This window comes from Prionailurus viverrinus, chromosome D3, assembly GCF_022837055.1.
Source record: "Prionailurus viverrinus isolate Anna chromosome D3, UM_Priviv_1.0, whole genome shotgun sequence".
Taxonomy (NCBI): domain Eukaryota; kingdom Metazoa; phylum Chordata; class Mammalia; order Carnivora; family Felidae; genus Prionailurus; species Prionailurus viverrinus.
The window spans coordinates 88031392-88056561 of NC_062572.1; the positions used below are offsets into that span (position 1 = coordinate 88031392).

The following is a 25170-nucleotide window of genomic DNA, read 5'->3' on the forward strand; positions in this document are numbered from 1 at the left end:
AGCTGAAGCCGGATGTTTAACCAACTGAGCCATCCAGGCACCTCCTTAATTTTAGATTTTTAGTAAGAGAACCCAATGGCGCCCAGCTGGCTCAGCAGATAGAACATGCGACTCTTGATATCAGGGTTATAAGTTCAAGCCTCACATTGGGCATGGAGCCTACTTTAAAAGAAAAATAAAATGCTATTTAAAAAAGAAAAAGAAAGGAAGGAAGGAAGGAAGGAAGGAAGGAAGGAAGGAAGAAAACCCACTATTTGCTCTCCCCACCAAAACAAAACAAAACAAAACCCAAAAAACCCACCTTAATAATTTCCAAACAGCAGTTGTAAGTTTCAACTTTCACTTGCAGTAATGGGTGAGATAACATTCGAAGAAACACCTTCTGACTTTCTCCTTGAAGTAATGGACTGGCCTGTGCAGATTTCCAGCTGGTAAAAAGGTAAAACATCCAAGACATCTAAGGTAAGCGAGTTACTAGAGATTGAAAAGAATATTGGAAAGGGTTTCTTCCTACTCCAGTTCCTCCAAGTGGGATCTTATTTAACTAACCCAATATTAATATCTATCCAAGCACTTGTTTCAAGGCAGAAAATATTCTCTTAAAAAGTACCCAAGGGGTGCCTGGGTGGCTCAATTGGTTAAGCGTCCGACTTCAGCTCAGGTTGTGATCTCACGGTTTGTGAGTTCAAGCCCCACATCAGGCCCTATGCTGACACCTCAGAGTCTACTTCAGATTGTGTCTCCCTCTCTCTGCTCCTCCTCTGCTCATGTTCTGTCTTTCTCTCTCTCAAAAATAAATATCAAAAAATATATTTTTTTAAAGTACCCATACAAGTCTTTAAAACCCATATTTGGAATGTAAACTGATACAGCCATTATGGAAAACAGTACACTGTTTCCTCAAAATTAAAAATAGAACTACTATATGAGCCATCAATCCCACTTCTCATTATGAATCCAAAGGAAATGAAATCAGTATCGCTAAGAAATATCTGTTCTCCATTGTTCATCCTAGTATTACTCATAACAGCCAATACAGTCGACCTCTGAACAACACAAGGGTTAGGGGCACCAACCTCTATGCAGTTAAAAATCCATGTATAACTTCTGACTCCCCAAAAACTTAACTACTAATAGCTTACTGTTGATCAGAAACCTTCTCAATAATTTTAACAGCCAATAATACATATTTTGTATGTTATATGCATTATACATTGTACTCTTATAATAAAGTAAGCTAGAGGAAAAAAAGTTTGAACAATCATAAGGGAAAAGACATTTACAGTAGTATAGACATATTTATTGAAAAAAATCTGGGGCGCCTGGGTGGCTCAGTCAGTTAAGCATCCGACTTTGGCTCAGGTCATGATCTCACAGCTTGTTGAGTCCAAGCCCCACGTCGGGCTCTGTGCTCACAGCTCGGAGCCTGGAGTCTGCTTCGGATTCTGTGTCTCCCTCTCTCTCTGCCCCTTCCTCACTCATGCTCTCGCTCTCTCTCTCTCTCTCTCTCTCAAGAATAAATAAAACATTAAAAAAAAAAAAAGAAAAAAGAAAAAAATCTGCATTACCCTCGCAGTTCAAACCTGTATCATTCAAGGGTAACCATATATGGAAACAACTCAAGTGTCCATTAATGGATACACAAGTAAAGAAAATGTGGTGTATATATACAATGGAACATATTCAACCTTAAAAAAAAAAAAGGAAATCCTATCATTTGTGACAACACAGATGAAGCAGGAGTCCATTAGGCTAAGTAACTTAAGCCAGGTACAGAAAAGGCAAATACATGGCATAATCTCATTTACGTGTGTAATCTAAAGAAGTAAACTCATAGAAGCGGAGAGTAGAATGGTGGTGACCAGGGACTGAGGAATAGGAGAAACAGGGAGATGTTGTTCAAAAGGTACAAAGTTTCAGTTATTCAGAATGAATACATTCTGGAGATCTAATGTACTCTATGAGGACTAGAGTTAAGAATACTGTATTGTATCCTTGATACTTGTTAAGAAAACAGATCTTAAATGTTCTTACCACACACACACACACACACACACACACACAAACATAGTGACTATGTGAGGTAATAAATAAATAAATAAATCCCATACTTAATCAATATCTATCATCATGGAACTTACTCCTTCCAAAAGCAATGAAGACCCTAAATTCTAAATAGGAATCTGCTCCAATGTCTTCAAAATAAATTAAACAGTGCATGACGCATTCTAAAAATCCATATAGGAAAACAGTAGGAAGCAATGAAACTTACATTTAAAAACCCTCATTTTAAGTTATTAATCAAAACTTTAGAGACAAATAAACAAATATGCTTGAATACTTGGTTTGGATGGACACCAAAACAAATGTATAAAAATCCAGGGATAATTCATTTTGATTATAGGCATGGTATTTTTAAAGTTTACCCTATAAAATAGTTAACTGCCCTAATGCAGCTATACATATACAGTTCAGAGGTCAAACATACATAAAAACAATTTTAATTAAAAAACAGTAAAAATTAAGGCCAGTTCTGTTTTCATTGTTCCTAAGTGCACACACACACAATATATCCTATAATAACATGATCATATCAAGAAAGTGAGTATTACATCTTTGAACACATGCAGATGATTTCCTTTATTAGGGGGAAATGCTGATGATAGGAAAAGCTTCGCAAGGCTTGGTCTGCCAGCTCCACTAATTCTAAGAGATTCTTCTCTCCCTAAAAAAAATAGCAGAAGGGAACAGTAAATGTCAAGTTCATGTACAGTAGAATTCTCAACAGCTAACTAAGCAACTTCAAGAAATTAGATCATTCAAAGACCCTGAGACTGTTCACATTTGCTTAAGTCCACTTTCCTAACAAGCAAACTAAAAATGTCAGCTTAGGGGGGAAATTCCTAGCTCAATGCCACAAGAGACTATTTTTCACTTCCAAGTAGGCTTAAAGTTACAATCGAGTGGCCACGTTCTTTGACAGTTTGTAGCCCTATCTCCCTACTAACTGTAGACTCAAAGCAGGACTTGTGTATTTTATGATCCACTCCCCCTTCTACATGCTGACCACTTCCACAAACATAAAGGACAACCAGCACATCACGATTAACTGACCATGCAGAATATCACGGAAATAATTTGACAAGCTGAACTTCTATCACGGAAGAAACAAGAAGCCAGCAGCAGTGAGATATGGCAAAACAAAAGGAAAAAATAACAGGTAAATAAAGGAAAATTAGAACTAAGAGGTTGAGCTAGCTTCCACTGTAGGAAACAAAAAGAATAAAAATTTATTTCCTAATTTTTTAGATCTTCAGGACCCATTTTGGTACTTCCAAACAGTAAACAACTATTATAGTCAGTGTCTATTTTAAGACTCATAAACCCCTTTACTGACAACATACTAAATATCCTAAAAGTATCTCTAAAAGGGATAAATAACAATACATAATCTTTGCTATAACACTGCACCTAAAGTCATTCTACCTTACGATCTACCTCATTATTGTATTTAATAAAAAATCAGGCTCTTTGTGTATGTAATAAGTCTATGAAATATTAAAGGAAAAATATGTCTACAGAAAGCACTAAAATGGCCCTTATAGTTGTTTATGTCAATTGTCACTGTTCACACACAGTAAGTCACTTCAAAAAGGAACTCTCTATTCAATATTAAGACATTGGTAATAATTACTGCCTTTTCAAAAACCAATGGGTCTCATCAATACACACCAATCATTATTCTAAAGTCTTTATTTTACCTTTACACAAATCATATACTTACCTTGATCTGAAAAATGAACACTCAATAATAAAGTATCTCACCTCCAATATTCAATTGTTATATGTCCATCAGTTTGAAAGTATAGGTTATGTTTTCTAAATATTTTATCAAAAGAATATTTAAAAGACATTAACAGAACTTTTTACCTCCTTCCCAACATCAGACAGGAAGTTACAGGTACATTCGATTGAATAAACAGCCTCCGCAGTTCGTTTATAAATACTGTAGTTTTCAGAATTCAGCTGTTCCAAATATGCCACAACAGCTTCGTGAATATTTGGATATTCCAAAGAAATAGGCATGTCCAAAGAAACTAAAAATAATGCTGCTGACAAAGGCTCTGGTAAAAAGTGGCTTGCCTTAACGAATAAAAAAAAAAAAAAGTTAAAAATTGTTTTAGAAAAATATGGTAGACTATGATTTTAATATAGCTAGCTCAACTTTTTATTTATATCATTGTCTATCACAAAGTCTATGCTTCTCCAAAGAAAATTCTATTCCTTAACACACCATTCACTTCTATGTCTCGTTCAATGTAATTTTTCTCTGCTCAAAACAACTCAAGTCCAAATTTCAACTCTTTCCAAAAGCCTGGCACACAGGATAGTTCCTTCTTCCCCAAACCAACAACCAGAGTCACTCTCCCCACCCCCCAGGCCGTGAACCTTGTTTATATCTCTGCTACTAAACTGAAGGCAGGAGGCTTTCTGATCTAAGTATTTCATGCTGTGCACATAAATCTGCAGAATAATGCAATAAAGTCCTGAAAACAAGAGCACTTCTCCACTGAAGCTGAACACATAACCCAGGGCTTATTAACTACATATTGAATTGAATAACACTAAATCAAACACAACTATAGATTGATTTGAACAGAAATTGATTTTTTGTTTAGTTCATATTTCAGAGGGGAAAGGAGAAATTCAACAATAATTACATAGTTCTAAAACACTCAGAGAGGAGTGACCCTTAATTAGTATAAAATTAACATGCCCAAATGAAATATTATACATTTTGTAACCTTAAAACAATTGATTTAAAATTGAAAGAACTGTTTCTTTGGGTTCTGTTTTTTAATGATTCTAGTTTGGTGATAGGATTCTATGAATGAAGGAAACAAAAAGGATTCAAAATTCAATGTTTGGAGAAAATCTTTTGGCATGGCCTATTACTTTGGCTGAAATGCTGTCTTTATTGAAGGGCAGGCTTGGTCACCATTTATTTCCTGCATATCCTATTTTAAGAATAATTATTAACTGCCTGAAAATCTAACATTAAGGGCTAAATCAGCTAAATGATGCTTCTAAAATCAAATAAAGTTGCCAAATAAATATCAGAAACTATAGGAATCAAATTTTTAGTTCTATGTAATCATGAAATAAAGCCCTAACTATTAAGACAGCAGCTATTAGAAAATCAAGAGAAATTTCATGATTCTGTGAAGAACTCTCTTAGGGGGGAAAAAGAGAGGCAAACTAGATTATCTGCTCACCTATGGTTTGCTCACTCAGCAAATACTTGCTGGGCCCCTATATGCCAGGAGTCATTCCAGACCCTGGAGGCACAGCAGGAAACAAACAGAACCTCCACCCTCACGAAGGGAACATTCCAGTGGAGAAGGCAGAGTAAATCGATATATTTCATAAGATAGCAGGTGTGGCCAGCAAGTGCTAAGGCAGAAAACAACAACAAGAGATGGGAAAGATGGAGAGGAACAGCAACCTGGGTGGGGGGGGGGAAGTGCTACACTCTAGAGCAGCAGGGAAGGCCTCTCTGATAGGGTGGCATTTGAATCTCTGGCAGAAAAGCACCCATAGAAGAGTGAACTCCAAGTACAAAGGCCCAGAGACAAGGAGGCCAGTGCAGTTACCACTGAGGGATGGGGTTGAGGGCACTGGTGAACACATCAGGCAGGGCTCTGGGTCATCTTAAGACTTGCCCCTGGGGAAGCACTGGGAAATTTCAAGCAAGTATCAAGAGCAGCCTACAGGAACAGACGGAAAAGGGCAAGGGTGGAAGTGAGAGACAGATGAGGAAGCTGCTGCAACAACCTAGGCAAGAAAGGTGCCTCGAACTCAGGTAACAATGGTGTGAACAGCAAGAAGGGTTCAGACTCCAGACAGATGTCAAGGAAGAAATGAGAAATTTTGTGGAGGGACTGGATTCAGGTGTACGTGAAAGACAGGAATCAAGGATGACTCTAAGTGTTCTGCCTGATCAACAATCAACCAGAAGAACGAAGGTGCTATCCACCCAGAGAGGCAAGACCGTAGAAAGACCAGAGAAGTGAAGAATTAGGGTTGAGACACGTGATGTTGGAAACATCGATCATCACCCAAGTGAAGATGTCAAAAAGGATGTTGAATCTACGAGTTTGCGCTTCAGGTGACACATGTAGTCTGGAACTATGAGTCGAGGAGGTGTCGGCAAACAGATGCTGTTTAAAGACCACAAATGGGTCAGTCCTGGGTTTCTATTCCTTTCAAAGGTTCGAGAGAAAGAAGAATTAGCAAAGGAGACTGGGAGTTGGGCACTGCGCTAAGATATTAAAGCCTCACGGATCTAACTCCAAAGGTGCTGTGTTCTAGTTTAAAAAGAGCTTTCTCTGACTCTAGTCAGAAAAGTAAGAACAGCTGATGTGAGAATTCAGCACCAAGCAGGTGTTTAGCAGATCTCACTCATGTAATAAATACTAATTTCCTTTCTTTCTTTTCACCCCATCACTAAGAAATTCTGACATCTTCACTCTCCATACCTACACATGAAACTTCATCTCAGCAACTCAAAGCACCATGCTCCAATCTCAGGTTGAATCCTGGCAGAGTCCAGCGGACTGATCACAGTCAACAGACTGAAGACCGCCATCCTACATTTATCAGCATTATTCACCTGTCAGTCAGAACTAAAAGTGAAGCCACTTCAGGGCAAATCCATCACCACTATTAGATAAAAAGAATCAACAATACGATCTCGAAGGCTGGAGTCGGGTGGGGTGGGGGGATAGGAGGGATATAACATTGCTTTCTCTGAACCTTCCCACTCAGAGCAGGCACAGCCTCATCCAAGGGCTTGTGAGAACCGCAGAACTAATGGATCAGAATATGCAAGATGTCATTAACGAGATCTCTAGGTGATCTGTTTGCACATTACACTTTAAGAAGTGCTGCTCTGAATCTATGAGCTTTAGCAAATTATTAGGGATATATATATCTCAGTGAAAAAATCAAAGGCTTATGGTATAAATTCTTCTGCATCCCCAGGCTGCTGGCTTAGAAAGAGCCAGAGTTTCCTACGATGCTCTGGATGCTGCTTCGAGCACAGGGCCAGTATTTTTAGCTCTTAATTTTTACCAAATTGATTTATCCAACCAGATCATTTTTCATAAGATTACCAATTCATCGTTTTAACCTGTTGATAGGTATTTTTCAAAATCTTTTCAAACCAATTATTATCCATTTCAAAAAGTCCTTCAAGGTCATCTTGTCCAAATTTCAAATCCAAGAAATCTCTACAAAGATTCACATTATCATTTTCCAACTTCCAATTTACATATTTGGCAAGTGGTAACTCAAATATTTAAAAACCACTTTCCAGGTTGCAAGTTTCAGAATCCAACCTCCATTTCAATTATTGGTGAGCCAGCAACAGGCAGAGGGCAGCATAATCATGAACCGAAAGAAATTTAACAGCAATGGAATAGGATTTTTGTCTGCATCTCATTTTAAAGTTCTTATTTTATTAATGAAAGCAATTATAACCATCTATAAATGAATACCTTAATCACAGTCTCCTCCATGGCCTGATTTACTATTCTAATGAAATGCCAATTTATGTATTTAAGAAAGGTACCAAATTGACAGATAGTGACTTGCCTTCAAAAACAAAAACTAATAAATAAAAAAAGAACTAACTTCAAAAACTAACACACACACAGAGGCTTTATATTATTCTAAAACTGAAGTAACTCAAAATAAAACATTTTTGATTTCTACTTTAATTGATTCCTATCCAAATAAGTACAGAGATGGAAAAAAAATCTATAGTCAAAAAGCAATAAATAAAATTATACGGTATAATTGATGTTTTACATCAATACTATAGATAAATTGATCATTTGTAATACTTAGTAACAAGTTAATGTAGCACTACTAACTTTTCAGCTATATATTATTACATAAAGTGAGACATCCATATCTTAAATGCAATTATAGTCTTATATGACTGGAATTCTTCAATTCATAATGCTTAGACATTGGCAAATTTCTTCAAAACAGAAAATTTCTTTAGAAACATAATGACTAATGAATAAAAGGTAAAAATTAAAATTAATAGAGTGATGCTCTTTTTCCTAAAGCAAAATACTAAATTTAAAATTTAATGTTTTGTTCTTATTTTTCCAGATGACTTGGTAATATATTGCATATGTAAGTATTATGAAAAATATGGGAGTTTATATACTATGCAGAATTCTAGAAAACAAAAGGGCAAATGTCTATAACAAAGGACATCAAAAGGCACAGGAAATAATTCTTTAGTTGCAGTATTTTCTCCTATACCTTCACTAAAACATGGCACACCTTTCTTTTTGCAGTAAATACAGTATAAAATATGTGTGCATGAATAATTTGAGATGTTTTACAACTAACATTCAAATTCAGAGATATAACCTCTATTTAAAAATACAGTCATGGGGCGCCTGGGTGGCTCAGTTGGTTAAGCGCGTCTGACTTTGGCTCAGGTTATGATCTAAGGGTTTGTGAGTTTGAGCCCGGCATTGGGTTCTGTGCTGACAGCTCAGAGCCTGGAACCTGCTTCAGATTCTTTGTCTCCCTCTCTCTCTGCCCCTCCCCTACTCTCTTTCTCTCTCTCTCAAAACAAATAAACTTTAAAAAACCGGTCATGAAATGATTTAAAAGAAATATGTACACCTACTAAAATCATCTTTAACATACAGTTATATAACAAACAACTGCTACAAGCAACAAAAGTGATGAATCTCAAAAAAAAAAAAAAGTCTTGAGCAAGTACATACCTCATAATTCCATTCACGTAATGTTGAAAAACAGACAAACTGATTGATAGTGACAGAAGTCAGAAAGAAAGTTCCGCTTGGAGAAAGGAATGAGAGGTAACTGATGGGAAGGGACTTCTGAAATGCTGGTAACATTGTATTTCATGTTCTGGGGTGGTGGTCACTTTTTAAACACTTTAATACAGTGCATTGTAAAAATGCACTGAACGGTGTACTTTTCTAAACATGTTACACCACAATTTTAAGAAGTTACCTAAAAAGGAATTTTTTTTTAGAAGTAATTTTTTTTTCTATCAAATGACTTGTCAAAACTGTTCAAACATGTTAGTCTTTCTCAATTACTACCTTTCTAATATCATTAGAAATCATGAAATGATCACAGTAAATTTACAACTGAACACTTACTTGTAACATTCAATAAACCACAAGGAACATTACCACCCTCACCTTTTCAACAGGGAGAAGCGCCTGCAGGACTCGGACCGCGAACAGAGAAGTGCTCACAAAGGCCATCCGGTGATGCACCAGCACCTCCTCCGGCTGGTCTGAACTGGCACCACTTTTATGGTAGCACATGGCATCTCCCAGGGACGCCAGCACCATGAGCAGCTTCTCTTTCTGCACACATTTAAACACGAGATGGGAGAACAACCAATTTCAGGAGCCAGTATGGAAAATTTCATGGAGAATAATTTACAATAGTATGACAAATAACAAAACAAACCCAAACAAAAACTTCTTCCTCCCTATAAGAATAATCAATACCTGCTGAAATAACTTAAAATACTACCAGTGCATAATAGGCACACCTAAAGTTTTCTAAACTAACAATATTTACATATTTAATATGAATTGTAATAATGAATAAAAATAAATAAAAAAGTTTAATGAAGCATAAATTCCTCCTAGTTTCTAATACTTAATTGTTACAAGTTCAAAATCAGCATGTAAATCTCTCACAAAGTATTTATTAGGCCTACTGTATACTTAACACAATGGCAGGTATAGTGGGGGGGAAATGCATTACTACAAGAGACATCCCTGCCCTCAAACTGATCCTAAAATTACTAAAGAAATGTGACAGGGAAAGTCACATAATTACAAAACAATTAAACAGCAAATCCTATGAGTTCTCTCTTCACGTAAAAAAGGCTGTTTCAAGGCAAATGTTCTGCCATCAGAAACTTCTAGGTAAGTTACTACTTAACTAGAAGTTATATCCTTTAAATTGAAAGACATACATAAACTACAAAGAGAAAGCTAACTTGCAAATCAATAATGATAGAGACCAAAATACATCTTCTATGTGCTGACATTCCCCCATAAACTAGCTGGTGAAAGGACAGCATCACTAAGACAGAACAAAAGAGCACTGGAGACCTCACTCTCACCTTTCCACTGAGGATATATGAAAACAAAAACAGGAAATACTCTGTAAACTAAGGATAAAAATGGATGCCAGAAATTTCTTCATTCAAGGATGAATATACTGGAAGCAAACTAAAAATTTTTATGAGGCCTAAAAAAAATTATATAAAAGATCAAAGCTACAGTGAGATCCTGCTTCACCCCCATTACGAGGGCTATTAACATGAGTGGAGCTGGAGTGTGTTACGCAAAGGTAAGTAAGTCAGCCAGAGAAAAGCAAACACCATGTGATTTCACTCACATGTGGAATTTAAGAAACAAAACAAATGTACACAGGGGAAGGAAAAAAAAAGAGAGAGAGAGAGGGAGGCAAACCATAAGAGACTCTTCACAATAGAGAACAAACTGAGGGTTGCTGAAGGGGGGGATGGGCTAAATGGGTAGGCACTTGTTGGGTGAGGACTGGGTGTTACATGTAAGTGATGAATCATTAAATTCTACTCCTGAAACCAGTATTACACTATATGTTAACTGTCTAAAATTTAAATAAAAACTTGAAACAAAACAAAAAGACAAATATTAAGTGTTGGTGATGCAGAGAAACTGGAACCTCTGTGACTTGCTGGAAAGGATGTAAAATTGTGCCATTACTATGGAAACAATATGGCAGTTCCTCAAAAATTAAACACAGAATCACTATATGATCTTGCAGTTTCATTTCTGGGTAACAGACCTACAAGAATCGAAAGCAGGGACTCAAACACATACTTATACATTAATGTTCACAGCAACATTGTTCACAACAGCCAAAAGTTGGAAAAGTGTCAATCAACATACGAACAGATAAACAAAATGTGGTATGCTGTCTGCATGTACAGTGAAATGTCATTCAGCCTTAAAAAGGAATGAAATTCTGGCACATGACACATGAATGAGCCTTGAAAAACATCATGCTACGTAAAATAAGCCAGATACAGAAAGACTAATATTGAATGATACATTACACTTATGCGAGGTGTCTACAACAGTCAAATTCATAAAGAAAAATGCAGGATAGAAGTTACCTGGGGCCCGGGGAAAGGGGGAAAATGAGTTATTGTTTAGTGGGTACAGAGTTTCCGTTTGAGATAACAGAAAACTTTTGGCGATAGAAAATGGTAATGATTGTACAACAATGTAAACGTATGTAATGCCACTGAATTATACACTCAAAAAGGATTAAAATGGGGGCACCTGGGTGGCTCAGTCGGGTAAGGGTCCAGTTCTTGATTTCAGCTCAGGTCGTGATCCCAGGGTAGTAGGATCAAACCTCGTGTCAGGCTCCACAACGAGCATGGAGCCTGCTTAACATTCTTTCTCTCCCCTTCTCTCCCTCCTCTGCTCATCCTCTCTCTCTCTCTCTCTCACTCACTCAAAAAAAGTGTTTAAATTTTCCTATAAATCAAATAAGATTTCATGTTGAAGGAAAAAAACAAAATTAATAATTGACACATATTTAAAAAAAGACATCTTAAAAAAAATTTTTAAATAAAAAATAAAAATAAAAGGATATCTTTATCTTTGCACATAAAAGGTTAAAAATTAAATGTGTAGTAAAATATGAGCAAAATCTATGAAGTATGAATAATGAATAATTAGGGGCAAAAAAAATTGGATAAAGGGGGTTATTTTCTCTTGATGAAATGCATAATTAAGAGTAAAGACCCAATATGAATTGAGTCTTTGTGGTCTGAAAAACAAACAATATCGAGCAAAATCTGTTACTGAAACAAAGATGGTTTAACAGGTTTTAGCCCAGTCATTTTTAACTTAATTTATAAATAAGTAGATATAAACTTTGATCATTTCAAAGACTACAACTCCTCATGTTTCCAAGAAACACTGGCAAAAACTATTTATTCACCCACAATGAAAAATTCAGTATATATTTAAGGCTATCTTCTCTAATCCCAAGAAAATAAAACTAAAAATTAATAAAATTTAAACCAGAGGCCATTATATTAATAACTACTAGCCCAAAGAAAACAAACTAGAAACACAGTAACAGTATTAATATTGACAGACAATTCTCCCACCTAGCACTTCTCCATTAAAATACTACTTTTATATACCTACAAACAATAAATGTTATTCAACATTAACTTTGACAATTTATAATTTAATTTCATGAACATTAATTGAAGATCTCAGTATTATAGAGCTTTTTCTAAAAAGTCTATTTTCTTGTGAAACTGTTTCAAATAACCTTAATAAGTCCAAAGATGAATTGAGTGCTTCTCAAAATAGTATAAAAAGAAAGTACTACAATAATCAGGCTTGTGCAATCCCTATCAAAATAACACCAGCATTCTTCACAGAGCTAGAACAAACAACTCTAAAATTTGTATGGAACCAGAAAAGACCCCGAATAGCCAAAGCAATCCTGAAAAAGAAAACTAAAGCCACAGCCATCACAATTCCAGACTTCAAGCTGTATTACAAAGCTATAATCATCAAGACAGTATGGTACTGGCACCAAAACAGACCCACAGATCAATGAAACAGAACAGAGAACCCAGAAATGGACCCACAAATGTATGGCCAACTGATCTTTGACAAAGCATGAAAGAATATCCAATGGAAAAAAAGATGGTCTCTTCAGCAAATGATGCTAGGAAAACTGGACAGCAACATGCAGAAGTATGAACCTGGACACTTTCTTACACCGTACACAAAAATAAACTCAAAATGGATGAAAGACCTAAACGTAAGACAGGAAGCCATCAAAATCCTCGAGGAGAAATCAGGCAACAACCTCTTTGACCTCTGCCACAGCAACTTCTTACTTGACATGTCTCCAGAGGCAACGGAAATAAAAGCAAAAATGAAATATTGGGATCTCATCAAAATTAAAAGCTTCTGCACAGCAACGGAGATAATCAGCAAAACTGAAAGGCAACCGACAGAATGGGAGAAGATATTTGCAAATGACATATCGGATAAAGGATTGGTATCCAAATCTATAAAGAACTTACCAAACTCAACATCCAAAAAACAAATAATCCAGTGAAGAAATGGGCAAAAGGCATGAATAGACACTTCTCCAAAGAAGACATCCAGATGGGTAACAGACACATAAAAAGATGCCCAACATCACTCATCATCAGGGAAATACAAATCAAAACCACCATGAGATACCACCTCACACCTGTCAGAATGGCTAAAATTAACAATTCAGGCAACAACAGATGTTAGCGAGGATGCAAAGAGGAACCCTTGTGCTCTGTTGGTGGGAATGCAAACTGGTGCAGCCACTCTGGAAAACAGTATGGAGATTCCTCAAAAAAATTAAAAATAGAACTACCCTACAACCCAGCAATTGTACTACTAGGCATTTATCCAAAGGACACAGGAATGCTTATTCGAAGGGGCACATGCACCCCAAAGTTTATAGCAGCACTATCAACAATAGCCAAAGTATGGAAAGAGTCCAAATGCCTATAGACTGATGAATGGATAAAGAAAGTGTGGGATATATATATATATACACACACACAATGGAATAATACTGGTGATCAAAATGAATGAAATCTTGGGGCACCTGGGAGGCTCAGTCAATTAAGCATCCAACTTGGGCTCAGGTATTATCTCACAGTTTGTGGTTTAGAGCCTCACGTCAGGCTCTGTGCTGTCAGCTCAGAGTCTAGAGCCTGCTTTGGATTCTGCGTCTCCCTCTGTCTGTGCCCCTCCCTGACTCATGCTCCATCTCTATCTCTCAAAAATAAATAAACGTTAAAAAAAATTTAAATACAACAACAAAAGAATGAAACCTTGCCATTTGCAACAAAGTGGATGGCATTAAAGTGTTTATACTAAACGCAATAAGTCAGTCAGAGAAAGACAAATATTATATGATCTCACTCATATGTGGAATTTAAGAAACAAAACAGATGGGGGTGCCCGGGTGGCTCAGTGGGTTAAGTCCAACTTAGGCTCAGGTCATGATCTTGAAGTTCATGAGTTCGAGCCCCACGTTGGAGCACGAAGACTTTCGGATTCTGTGTTGCCCTCTCTCTCTGTCCCTCCCCTGCTCATACTTTGTCTGTCTCTCTCGCTCTCAGAAATAAACATTTAAAAAAAAAAAGGAAGAAACAAAAGAGATGAACATAGAGGAAGAAAGGCAAAGATATGATTAAAATCAGAGAGGGAGACAAACCATAAAAGATTCTTAAATACAGAGAAAAAACTGAAGAGTTGATGGAGGGAGGTGGGTGGGGGGATGGGCTAAATGGGTGATGGGCATCAAGGAGGACACTTGTTGGGATGAGCACTGGGTGTCATATGTAGTGATGAATCACTAAATTCTATTCCTGAAATCATTATTACACTATATGTTAACTAACTTGGATTTAAATTTAAAAAGGAAAAAAGAAAAAAAAAAGAATCAGGCTTGCAATTTTCACTACTCCCAGCATTTCTTCTAAGCAAAATAAAAGGCAGGGTGGTAACGTTTTAAGAAAAGAAAGGATTAAAAAACAACAGAAACTAGTCCACAGTTTTAATTTGTTGGGCTAAAAATGTTCAAAAGGCTATGAAGTAGTTGATGGAGGGGGAGGGAGGCCAGTTTTCAGAGGATATTCATTGTTATTACGAAAAGAAGGTACAGAATTAAATCAGATTAGCAAAACATTCCAAATAGTCTCAGTAAGACAGAACTTATATTGTAAACACAATTTCTGCACTAGGTATCCACACACTGCAAAATAAGTGGTAGATACTGTGAAGCATCTGAAGCGAGCACCCGGGTGGGGCTGTCCCCCACAATGCTTCCAGCCTCTTCCTCCACACTTGCCTTCCACGGTGGCCCACCACACGCCCACCACCGCACCCGTCACCACAGCCCACCACAGGCCCCACCACCTCGCCCACCCACCGTGGCATGCGCGAACCTCAGCAAGCATTCTCCCGCAGAAGAGCAAGCTCATCCTGCCTTCGGAAGGGAGGCCAAAACACTCAGCATCAAGTAGAAAGCCCTCTAAGAGCAGACTCTGTGCCGACCAGCGTCTCTCCCGTATCTTCCACCTTGAGTTTTATGCTGTCTTGCTTGCTTGCCCTCACCAGTCCTCCCCCTCACCACCAGTGGGCACTATGCCTTTCTCCCTCTCCTTCCCCTCCTCTCTGCCAGATAAAAGCCCTACCTTTATTTGCTGACCCAAATCTTATAATTTCAGACTCAGTTCAGTCATGATCTACAAAAAGGCTCTCCCTGAGATTCTAAGTCGGGACTGGTGTCGTGGTATCCTTGGCAATAAAACATGATTGAAAACACAGAATCCTAAAGTGACCTTGAAAAAGAATCAGCTTCCATTTTCTCATCTATAACATGTATTATCCACTTTAGAGGGTCCTGAAGATTAAGTGGCTTCATAAACACAGAGTGCTTAAACAATAACCACGACGGAGTAAGCGCTATCCTTAAACTATCTTTGGCGAGGTATTATCCCTCTAGGCTTACCTCTGTTTTACGAGTGTCACAACAGAAGTATCTATCTCCCATAAGAGTGAAAAGAACAGCCTCTTATTCATCTTCCACCCCCAGTGCCTAGCATCTAATAGGCAATCAAGAAATGTCTGGTGAACTAAAATCACGGTCTGGACTAGTGGCAGCAGCAGGAAGGCATATGCTAATTAGAGATTCCACTCACCCAATTATAAATTCACAGTCTGGTTCACTCACCCTTAGTGAGCCCTTACTGGGCACAAAGCCCTTCTCTCTAGCTGTGTTCACGATGCTTTCGGCCCCACTTAAACTCCAACCAGCAAGTCTTCAACAAGCCTGAACAACTGTTACCAGCAGGTCATATGAGAATGTGGACGCAATGAGTCATAAATAAGGAGAAAAGACTGTTTTTCATGACATTGCAATGACAGGAGCCACAGAGAGGAGAAAGGCAAAACATGAACAGAAGATAGCCCCAGGAGTCTGGGGTTATAAGGCATGAGGTAAAGATTCTCACTCCTTGAATGGAATTTACCATGTGAATGAAGATAAAACAGACTTGAATTCAAAGGGAAGCAAAGAAGGAATCACATTCTTTAGGTCAACCTAACCTTTATAAGTACTTAACAATAAATTTTTTAGGTGGGCTTGGGTAACTTAGTCGGTTATGCATCTGACTTTGGCTCACATCATGAACTCACCGCCTGTGAGTTTAGGCCCCACCTTGGGCTCAATGCAGACAGCTCAGAGCTCAGAGCCTGCTTCTGATTCTGTGACTCCCTCTCTCTCTACCCCTCCCCTGTTCATGCTCTGTGTCTCTCTCTCTCTCTCTCTCTCTCTCTCTCTCTCTCTCTTAAAAATAAACATTAAAAAAAAAAACATTTTTTATCTTAACAAAATATAACAAGTTCAGTAAAAATATTTTTGTCTTTTATTTACTTCAAGGGAAATAAAAACATTCAATGTGGGGGGTGGGCAGGTTCCTTTGACTATGCCTACAGTTATGCCTACATAACTGAGGTATGGAGTACCAGACTGCTATCAGCACTATTTGGAAAGGTCTAAAGATTTGATTAGATATCCTCAGATATTTACTTTCTGAATTGGTAGCAACACATATATTATCTTGTTCCTTTAATGACTCAACAAAAATACTGTTCCTACCTTCCATTTTAAACTTGGTAAAAGTAGGGACATTACGAAACTCTATTGTTTGCTTCTATTAACATATACCCAAAGGAATAAGATCCTTTTCCTAGGAGGCATTTATTCTCTTAAACCAGTAAAGTAAATTAGATATAATTTTAAGCAGTACTGTTTTATTTAACATTTCTATCATACCAATTGGCACTTCTACAACAGATTTAACCTTTAAAGTAAAAATAATTCATTGAATCATAAAACATCAGCAGCCAAAAGTTAAAAGTGAATGACTAACTTTTACAGATAAATGTTCTGGCCAAGAAATTTTAAGTTAATTTAAGAAGCAACTGATAAAACATTCTTCACACTTCAAAGAAAAAAAAAATCACTTGTTGAAAACCTTCAATATGTGAAAATCTTCTAAAAGTACTACCAAATAGTATGATAACCCTAAGAACTAAAGAAAAATTAAGAACTATCATCCCTATTTTATGGGTAAATTGAAGTACCTGAAACAATGTTATTAAACCTTTGTAAAATGTGTGTTTTTCTTTTCAAGAGATGTGTGTGTATTATGTGTGTGTGTGTGTGCTTCAAGGTCTAAGATTTCCACACATGGGTATTGGTATTAAGTAAAAACGGTATTTTGTTTGTTTTTTATGTTCTAATCCCGATTTACAAGGATCAGGTAGCCTATAACAAAGTTTAATAAAACAAAGATCTTAGTCAAAATAACATAAAGAGAAAAAAATTGGCAACTATAGGAAACAATGTATATTTTTGTGATGAATAAATTTTGCTCTAATAGAAAAGATAGAATATCAGTCCTTCAAAGAAATCAGATGATAATTTTAAAACTGAATATATAAAATGAAAAATGATTTGTGATATACTGAAATGTACAAAAGGGTATGGTTTCCAATTACATGGAGATTTCTCTGGTAGTTTACAGATTTATGAAAATAATGCTGTAATATAACGGTTTTGAGGTTCCTGTACACATGTTGATCAGTCATGCCTAATCAAAACACTTCTTTCAGGGGCGCCTGGGTGACTCAATCAGTTAAGCATCCAAGTTTGGCTCAGGTCATGATCTCACAGTTTGTGGGTTAAAGCCCCATGTCGGGCTCTGTGCTGACAGTTCAGAGCCTGGAGTCTGCTTCGGATTCTGTGTCTCCCTCTCTCTCTGCCCCTCCCCACTTGTGCTCTGTCTCCCTCTATCAAAGAGAAATAAACATTTAAAAAAAACTTTTTTTAACTTTAAAAAAACATGTGCAGTTTACTATATGTCAATTATACTTCAATAAAGATGTTAAACACCCATGTAAATATACATTCACACACATATATATGAATAAATACTAAGAAATGTGCAAAATCTATATGAGAAAAATACTTTTGAAAGACAAAAATGTAGACTTCAAGAAATAGATATAGCACATTTTCCCCAAGGTGTGGAGAAAATCTAACCATGATTCAAAATCCAGAACCAATTTTTCAAAAATAACCTGATAAAGACAGCTATATAAAAATAAACAAATGAGGGGTGCCTGGGTGGCTCAGCGGTTGGGCATCTGACCTCAGCTCAAGTCATGATCCCGTGGTTCGTGAGTTTGAGTCCTACGTCAGGCTCTATGCTGACATCTCAGAGCCTGAAGCCTGCTTCAGATTCTGTCTCCCTCTCTCTCTGCCCCTCCCTTGCTCATGTTCTGTCTCTGTCTCAAAAATAAATAAAACACTGAAAACAAATTTTTTTAAATAAACAAATGAATAAAGCTTTTGCGCCGTCAAAAGCATCATTTGCAAAGTCAAAAAAAAAAAAAAAAAACCAGAAGGAAAAATATTGCAACCTGTCTTGGAAAGCCAATGTTCTTAATATATAAAGAGCTCATGGAAGTCAGTTAAAAGAACAAAAGACCAATGACCTGAGAGAAAAGTGGATAAATGCTAGGAATGTTCACAGAAAAAGAAATGAAAATGACCCTCAAAGTTACAAAAAGATGCTCCACTTTACTAATAGAGAAGAACAAACTAATCCTACACTGACATTTCATGTATCAATTAGCAGAATGGCAAAAATCTGAGGTCTGACCATAAACCCTGTTGCTGAGTGTATAGGAGAAAACACTTTCTAATAAACTGCTGGAGAGTGAATGCCGTGGTATAGCTGAAGAGGAGAATGCAAAAATATCTACAATTTAAAATTCATTTACTTTTTTAGGGGCGCCTGGGTGGCTCAGTCGGTTAAGCGGCCGACTTCGGCTCAGGTCATGATCTCGCAGTACGTGAGTTCGAGCCCCGCGTCGAGCTCTGTGCTGACCGCTCAGAGCCTGGAGCCTGTTTCAGATTCTATGTCTCCCTCTCTCTCTGACCCTCCCCCGTTCATGCTCTGTCTCTCTCTGTCTCAAAAATAAATAAACGTTAAAAAAAAAAAAAATTAAAAAAAAAAACTAGTTTAAAATTCATTTACTTTTTTAATTGAAGTATAGTTAACATACAATGTTACATTTAGTTTTCAGGTGTACAATACAGTGACTCCCCAACTCTGTGCCTGATGCTATGCTCACAAGTGTAGCTACCATCCATCACCATACATGCTATTACAGGATCACTGATCGTATCCCCCGTGCTGTACCTTTCATCACCATGACTTAGATATTCCATAATTAGAAGCCTGTACCCACTTTGCCCGTCCCCATATCCACTCTCTCTCCGACAACCTTTTTGATAGAGCGATCCTACTTAAAGAAATCTACCCTAGAAACACACTTGTACATGTATGAAATGACATATGCACATTATGCATATCGCATAATTTATATAAAATGACATATGCACATTATTCATATCACATAATTTATATTAGAAATTGTGTCTATCAATAGGAGACTGGGTGAATAAACACACACTGAAACACGTGTAGCCTATGAAAAAGAATGATGAATACCTCCACATGTGGACATGGAAAACTCTCCATACCTATGATTCTGTGCACACAGGATGTATTTTTAAGTTATAAAAATAAGGTGTAAAACCATATATGACACTCTATCATTTATGTAAGAAGTGGGAAGAGCAAACTTGCTTACATTTGTAAAAACTAAAATAAAAACAGAAACAATAAACCAGAAAACAAGATGGCAGGGAAACACCTGAGTTACGTGTTGGTAAGGAGAAAACAATTCCCAAAAGTAAAAACAAATGAAAACAAATCTAACTGTACAATAAATTGGAAACAGAAAATTCTTCGAAGTGACTTCAAGGCACAATTGTTTTTCTGTATATTCTTAATGAGATTTAGTCTAATCAGTTACTGACCACAGTGATACTAACATTGCTATTCTGAAACTACTTGGTATATGCTGAAGGTTAAAGCTAACAAGCAGTTATGTTGCTATTGCTAAGAACTAAGACTTTCTATGAGCAACAATACAAGTATAAGCAAAGAAATACAAGTTTAAAATCCGAGAAATAGCAATCTGAACTTATATTTTTTAAATACATATTCCTAGTTCAATTACTAAACAAAAAAATGATATCACAGTAGCTGTAAGTACCCCATTGGCCTGCTTTTGATCTTGATATACATTCCCCCATTACAAGTAACCAGAATCAAAAAACTAATTAATTTATGACAGTAATCAGATTTTCTAGAGAAATGGCCTACTCCAGAATGCACAAAATAAGCCTGAAACATACTGTATCTGAAAGCTCTCAAAGACTAATGAGAAAATAAAACCAGCTTAGAAAGACTAAAATAAAATAAGATACTATTTATCATATCCCAAAGAAAATACTGATTCTCACCATATCTATAGCAAAGAGACTGCTGTCATCCCAGATATCTGCTGAAATTGCTTCACCAATAAGTATCACATCCTCTGCAAGCAATTCCAGAACTCTTATAATCATTTGTCTACTACCTAGGAATATAAATAGGAGAGAAGAAAAAAAGTTAACTTTCAAATGAACATCTAGATATCATACTGCTCAATCCTCTCATTAGTCATGCCCCAAACTCGTTTAATTTTTTTGGTGACTTCAGAATCATTGAAGGACATGAATAGGAAAGTCAGAATCTACAATCACCATTAACACTTCTGTTCCATTCACAATACTATTTAACCACAACACATCAAGTGTGCTCATAACTAAGAAAGATATTCCAAAAGAAAGTAGCAAATCCAACTAAAAATGCCCTTAGATTAAAATGTTTCTAATTCCAAGACCTTCCGTGTTACATGTAATAGGTGACAAAGCACCAGGTTTAGAAAATGCATTCTGTTATTCTATTTAGCGCTAGAAGACTCCAGCCTTGTCAGAAGTATTACTCCACACCTGAGTTGCCTGGGAAGCTGAGCTTGGACTGGACCAACTAAAGGAATAAATGTCCACGATGGTGTTTGTTGAAGAAACTTCAAAACATTCCACCTGAAATAGGTTCTCAAGCCTATACTGACTTAAAACTCTAAAAAAATTCCAAAAGAAACTGTGCTGTCGCAATCTCTTTTCTCCACAGAGTATCATAGGAGTTCTACTATTCAAAATCACAAGTGAGGTGAATATTCAATCAAGACTTTCCTGCCCCATATACCAGAGGTCAATTTCCAATGAAAGAAGTAAAACAAACTACCAGATCATAAGGGTCCAGATTAATTGTTTCTTTAGAACAGCTGCAGCAAGTTCTCTTGGAAATCTCTTATGATATTGAATAATTACAAATAACTCAATAATTTATCACAAAAGGGCAAGAGGACATTTAGAAAATTTTATGTACCAAGATATAGCTTTATAATTATCAATGTGACTTTTTACAGCAAATTAAGAAAAGGTTAAATGCAAAATCATTACATCTAAAACTACTCTTCTCAGTCTACCACGCAGACAAACGTGTACACTTTATGATGCCAAAGTTCCGCTCCTCCTTCATTTCACATTACGAGTATGTGAATTACTGTGTCCTTCTAACTCCTGGAAGCAGTTATTCAGTCTATGGTAAGTTAGGGTATATGGTGTTCCACAGGATAACAAAATGTTTAATGCTTCCCAAATACAGCCCTACATCCTGCTTCCCTCACCACCACCTTCAAGCAGGCAAAAATAAGCCACAGAGCTTAAAGAACCATTCAAACGGGATAGATCTTTTATTGAGCCATTACAAAGCAAAAAAGGCAAATCTTGTTTATCTTGTATTCATATCTCAACAAGGTTATCAACTACAAAAAATGTATAGAGTTACAGAATAAAAAATCATTACTGCTCACAATATGCTAAGGTCTTAAGAGCGTGGATGTTGGGTTCAAGTCTCTGTTTTAGCTGCTTGCCTTTGGATCGGCTTCTAAACTACTCTAAACCGCAGGTTTCTCATTTGTAAAATAGAGGTAAAAGTAGTAACTAGCACTTATGGAAAGATAAAATGGCTGTGAGAGGAGCACGTGCGGTGACGCACGCAAGGCCGAACGTGATGGCTGAGCGAGGCAGGAAGTCCCGCGGGAACCACTGTCAGGACCAGACTCCGTGGGACAGCAGCCACGCTGTTACCGTTCTCATCACCCTTTACTAGAATTACAGCTACGTTACAATGCATACTTCAGTACATCTTTGCAAATCTACCCAGCACATTTGAGAGAAAAAGCAACTCCAGAATGTTTGGGGGCTTTGGCGTGTGGGGTTTTTAGAAAAAGAAATGACTACAAAGGTAAGAATCTACTCTGGGGTTTATTTCTATTTTTCACATGTTTCACGGCTTACTACGAACTGAGTGGGAAGACTGAATAACTGAGAGCAACTCAAAAAGTTTCCAAAGGGCAAAAGCCGAAGATCTTTTTGTCCTGATCTATTCATGCTCGCCCACCTTCTCTAACTGAACCCAGCCACACTGTCCTTTCAGTGCTTACGTTCAGCCATACAGAGGTGGAAGCCTGGGCAATGAAAAGCCACGAATGGAAGGGCATCCACATTTACTTAGAAGACGATAAAGGCCTTACTAAGTTCTTAAGGATTTGTGTCCCAAAAGATACGTAAATACAAGTTCTAAAGGTCCCAACACAGAAGATGAAAGGAAGAAAACTAAGAGTCCCAGAAAACAGACAAAACAAACACCAATCATACAAAAAGAACTGTGACTTTGAAAACAACGAACCTGTTCTTAAGAGAGGAACTGCTGATTCCAGAACAGAGACACAGAACTGGGGAAGACTGAGCTGGAGGAACTGCAGCTCCAGCGCATCTTCGGCCTCCAGCTCCGGCAGGTCTATGTGCACCATGTCCACAGGTGAAGGCACAGATACCCTGGAGTTGACAGGAGCATGACTCCCGCTCCCACTGGAAAGTAAACAAACGACAGTCCTTGAGTATGGAAACGGCCACAAAGAGCTGTACCGCCTATCTGCTGTCTGGCACATTAAAAGCCCCACGCTGGACACAACCATACTGCCTCACGCAACAACTGTGCTCAGATCTGTGAAACCTTGACAAATTTATGAAACTAAACTCCATAAAGATGGCTCAAATCGTAAACGAAACCAAAAACGCATTTATATATATTGCTTTTCAAAAGGGATGGTCTCAGAATTCCTGTAGTAGCAGTCAACATGAGCACTAAGAACCTGTTCATTTCTACAGAAAAGCAAGCCAATTCAGAGCAAAGTTCTTCTGTAATCAACTTATAGGGGCAAAACTGAATCATTTACATAGTTTCCTAGATTTTCTGTGATTTTCACCAAATGTTCTAAGTGAGCCAATGTTCACAACCGGAGAATGCTAGAAAATGCCAGAAAAATATGAGGAGAAATGAATGACTTCATTTAGTGCACTCAACATCACGTAATGATTTTGAAAATGTACCAAAGAGCAGAACATCCCACCTTTCTTGGCTTTCTTCATTAAAAATTCCTACCTTAGATGTAAAGTGGTGGCGTGGGGATAAAGTGCTATATTTTTTTTTAATTTTTTTTTTTAATGTTTATTTATTTTTGAGACAGAGAGAGACAAAGCATGAATGGGGGAGGGTCAGAGAGAGGGAGACACAGAATCTGAAACAGGCTCCAGGCTCTGAGCTGTCTGCACAGAGCCCGACACGGGGCTTAAACTCACAGACCGTGAGATCATGACCTGAGCCGAAGTGGGCCGCTTAACCGACTGAGCCACCCAGGCGCCCCGATAAAGTGCTATAGAAAGGCCTGAACCTCACAATTACCAAGGACCTCAAATTTTTGACTTTTAATGTTATCCACAATCGAAGCTGAACCACAGATACACTAATGCTGTTGACACGTAAAACTCCCAAAATCTATGTTTTGCCATTTGTTCAATTTCAACATCCCAAAATACAAAAATGAGGTGGGCTTCTCTCTAAGTCTCAAAGGCCCCTTGAGGAAGGTGTTCACTCAGGAGCGAAAATTGAGAAGCATTAGATATAGCACACTAGACACAGCTTAGAGAATGAGGCAGACAGGCTCTGGAAGAGTAACGAGAAAAGCCGTGTCTGACCAACACCAGCTCCTACGGAAGGGTCAGGAGCACAGGCTCTCAGATCATACTGTCTACACCCCTGCCCTCTCACCAACTGTATGAGCTGGGGTAAGGCTCCCTGCACCTCCGAACCAGGCTTTCCTGTACAAGGATGATGATACCAGTGCTATCATAGGACCGGGAGGACAACGGAAGGCCATGAAGCACGTACGGCACTCGGCATAACACCAAGCACGCAGCCAGCATCAGTCAGTGTCAGTTGGTGGCAGCAGCATCGTGAGAAAACAATGACGCCAACAGACAAGCGTTCATCTCACTGAGCATTTATTAGAACGACACCAAAGAGGGGCGCCTGGGTGGCGCAGTCGGTTAAGCGTCCGACTTCAGCCAGGTCACGATCTCGCGGTCTGTGAGTTCAAGCCCCGCGTCAGGCTCTGGGCTGACGGCTCGGAGCCCGGAGCCTGTCTCCGATTCTGTGTCTCCCTCTCTCTCTGCCCCTCCCCCGTTCATGCTCTGTCTCTCTCTGTCCCCAAAAAAATAAATAAACGTTGAAAAAAAAAAAAAATTAGAACGACACCAAAGAGACTAACATGTTTATAAGATGCTTGTGGCATAAGAATGAGCTAACACACAAACACCACGCCAGCCCCTTTAAGCAAAGCTGATGTGTAGAAATCTGTATTTACACAAATGAGTAAAATACCATAAATTGTGCACTTTAAAGAAACTTTCCTTTATAGTCTCCAATCATTCCCTTTAATAGCAAATACTGATACACCCAAATTATGATTAGAGGGGCACCTGGGTGGCTCAGACAGTTAAATGCCCAACTCTTGGTTCCAGCTCAGGTCATGATCTTGTGGTTCATGAGTTCGAGCCCCACGTCAGGCT

The 25170-nt window shown here is 37.8% G+C and overlaps 1 protein-coding gene across 5 annotated transcripts in view; it reads right to left on the minus strand.

The window, feature by feature from the left end:
- The window catches only part of RTTN (rotatin), a 188611-nt gene that overhangs the window by 125112 nt on the left and 38329 nt on the right, over window positions 1–25170 (minus strand). For 4 of the 5 annotated variants that reach the window (XM_047828310.1, XM_047828308.1, XM_047828307.1 and 1 more), the window contains exons 9-14: window positions 22949–23130; window positions 20614–20729; window positions 9264–9434; window positions 3931–4143; window positions 2613–2725; window positions 302–428 (exon numbers count right to left, since the gene is read on the minus strand). In XM_047828310.1, coding sequence (XP_047684266.1) covers window positions 302–428; window positions 2613–2725; window positions 3931–4143; window positions 9264–9434; window positions 20614–20729; window positions 22949–23130 — 922 coding nt within the window. Of the gene's footprint in view, window positions 1–301; window positions 429–2612; window positions 2726–3930; window positions 4144–9263; window positions 9435–15112; window positions 15223–20613; window positions 20730–22948; window positions 23131–25170 lie in introns of those variants that run through there. The other variant, XM_047828312.1, reaches the window with a different exon arrangement.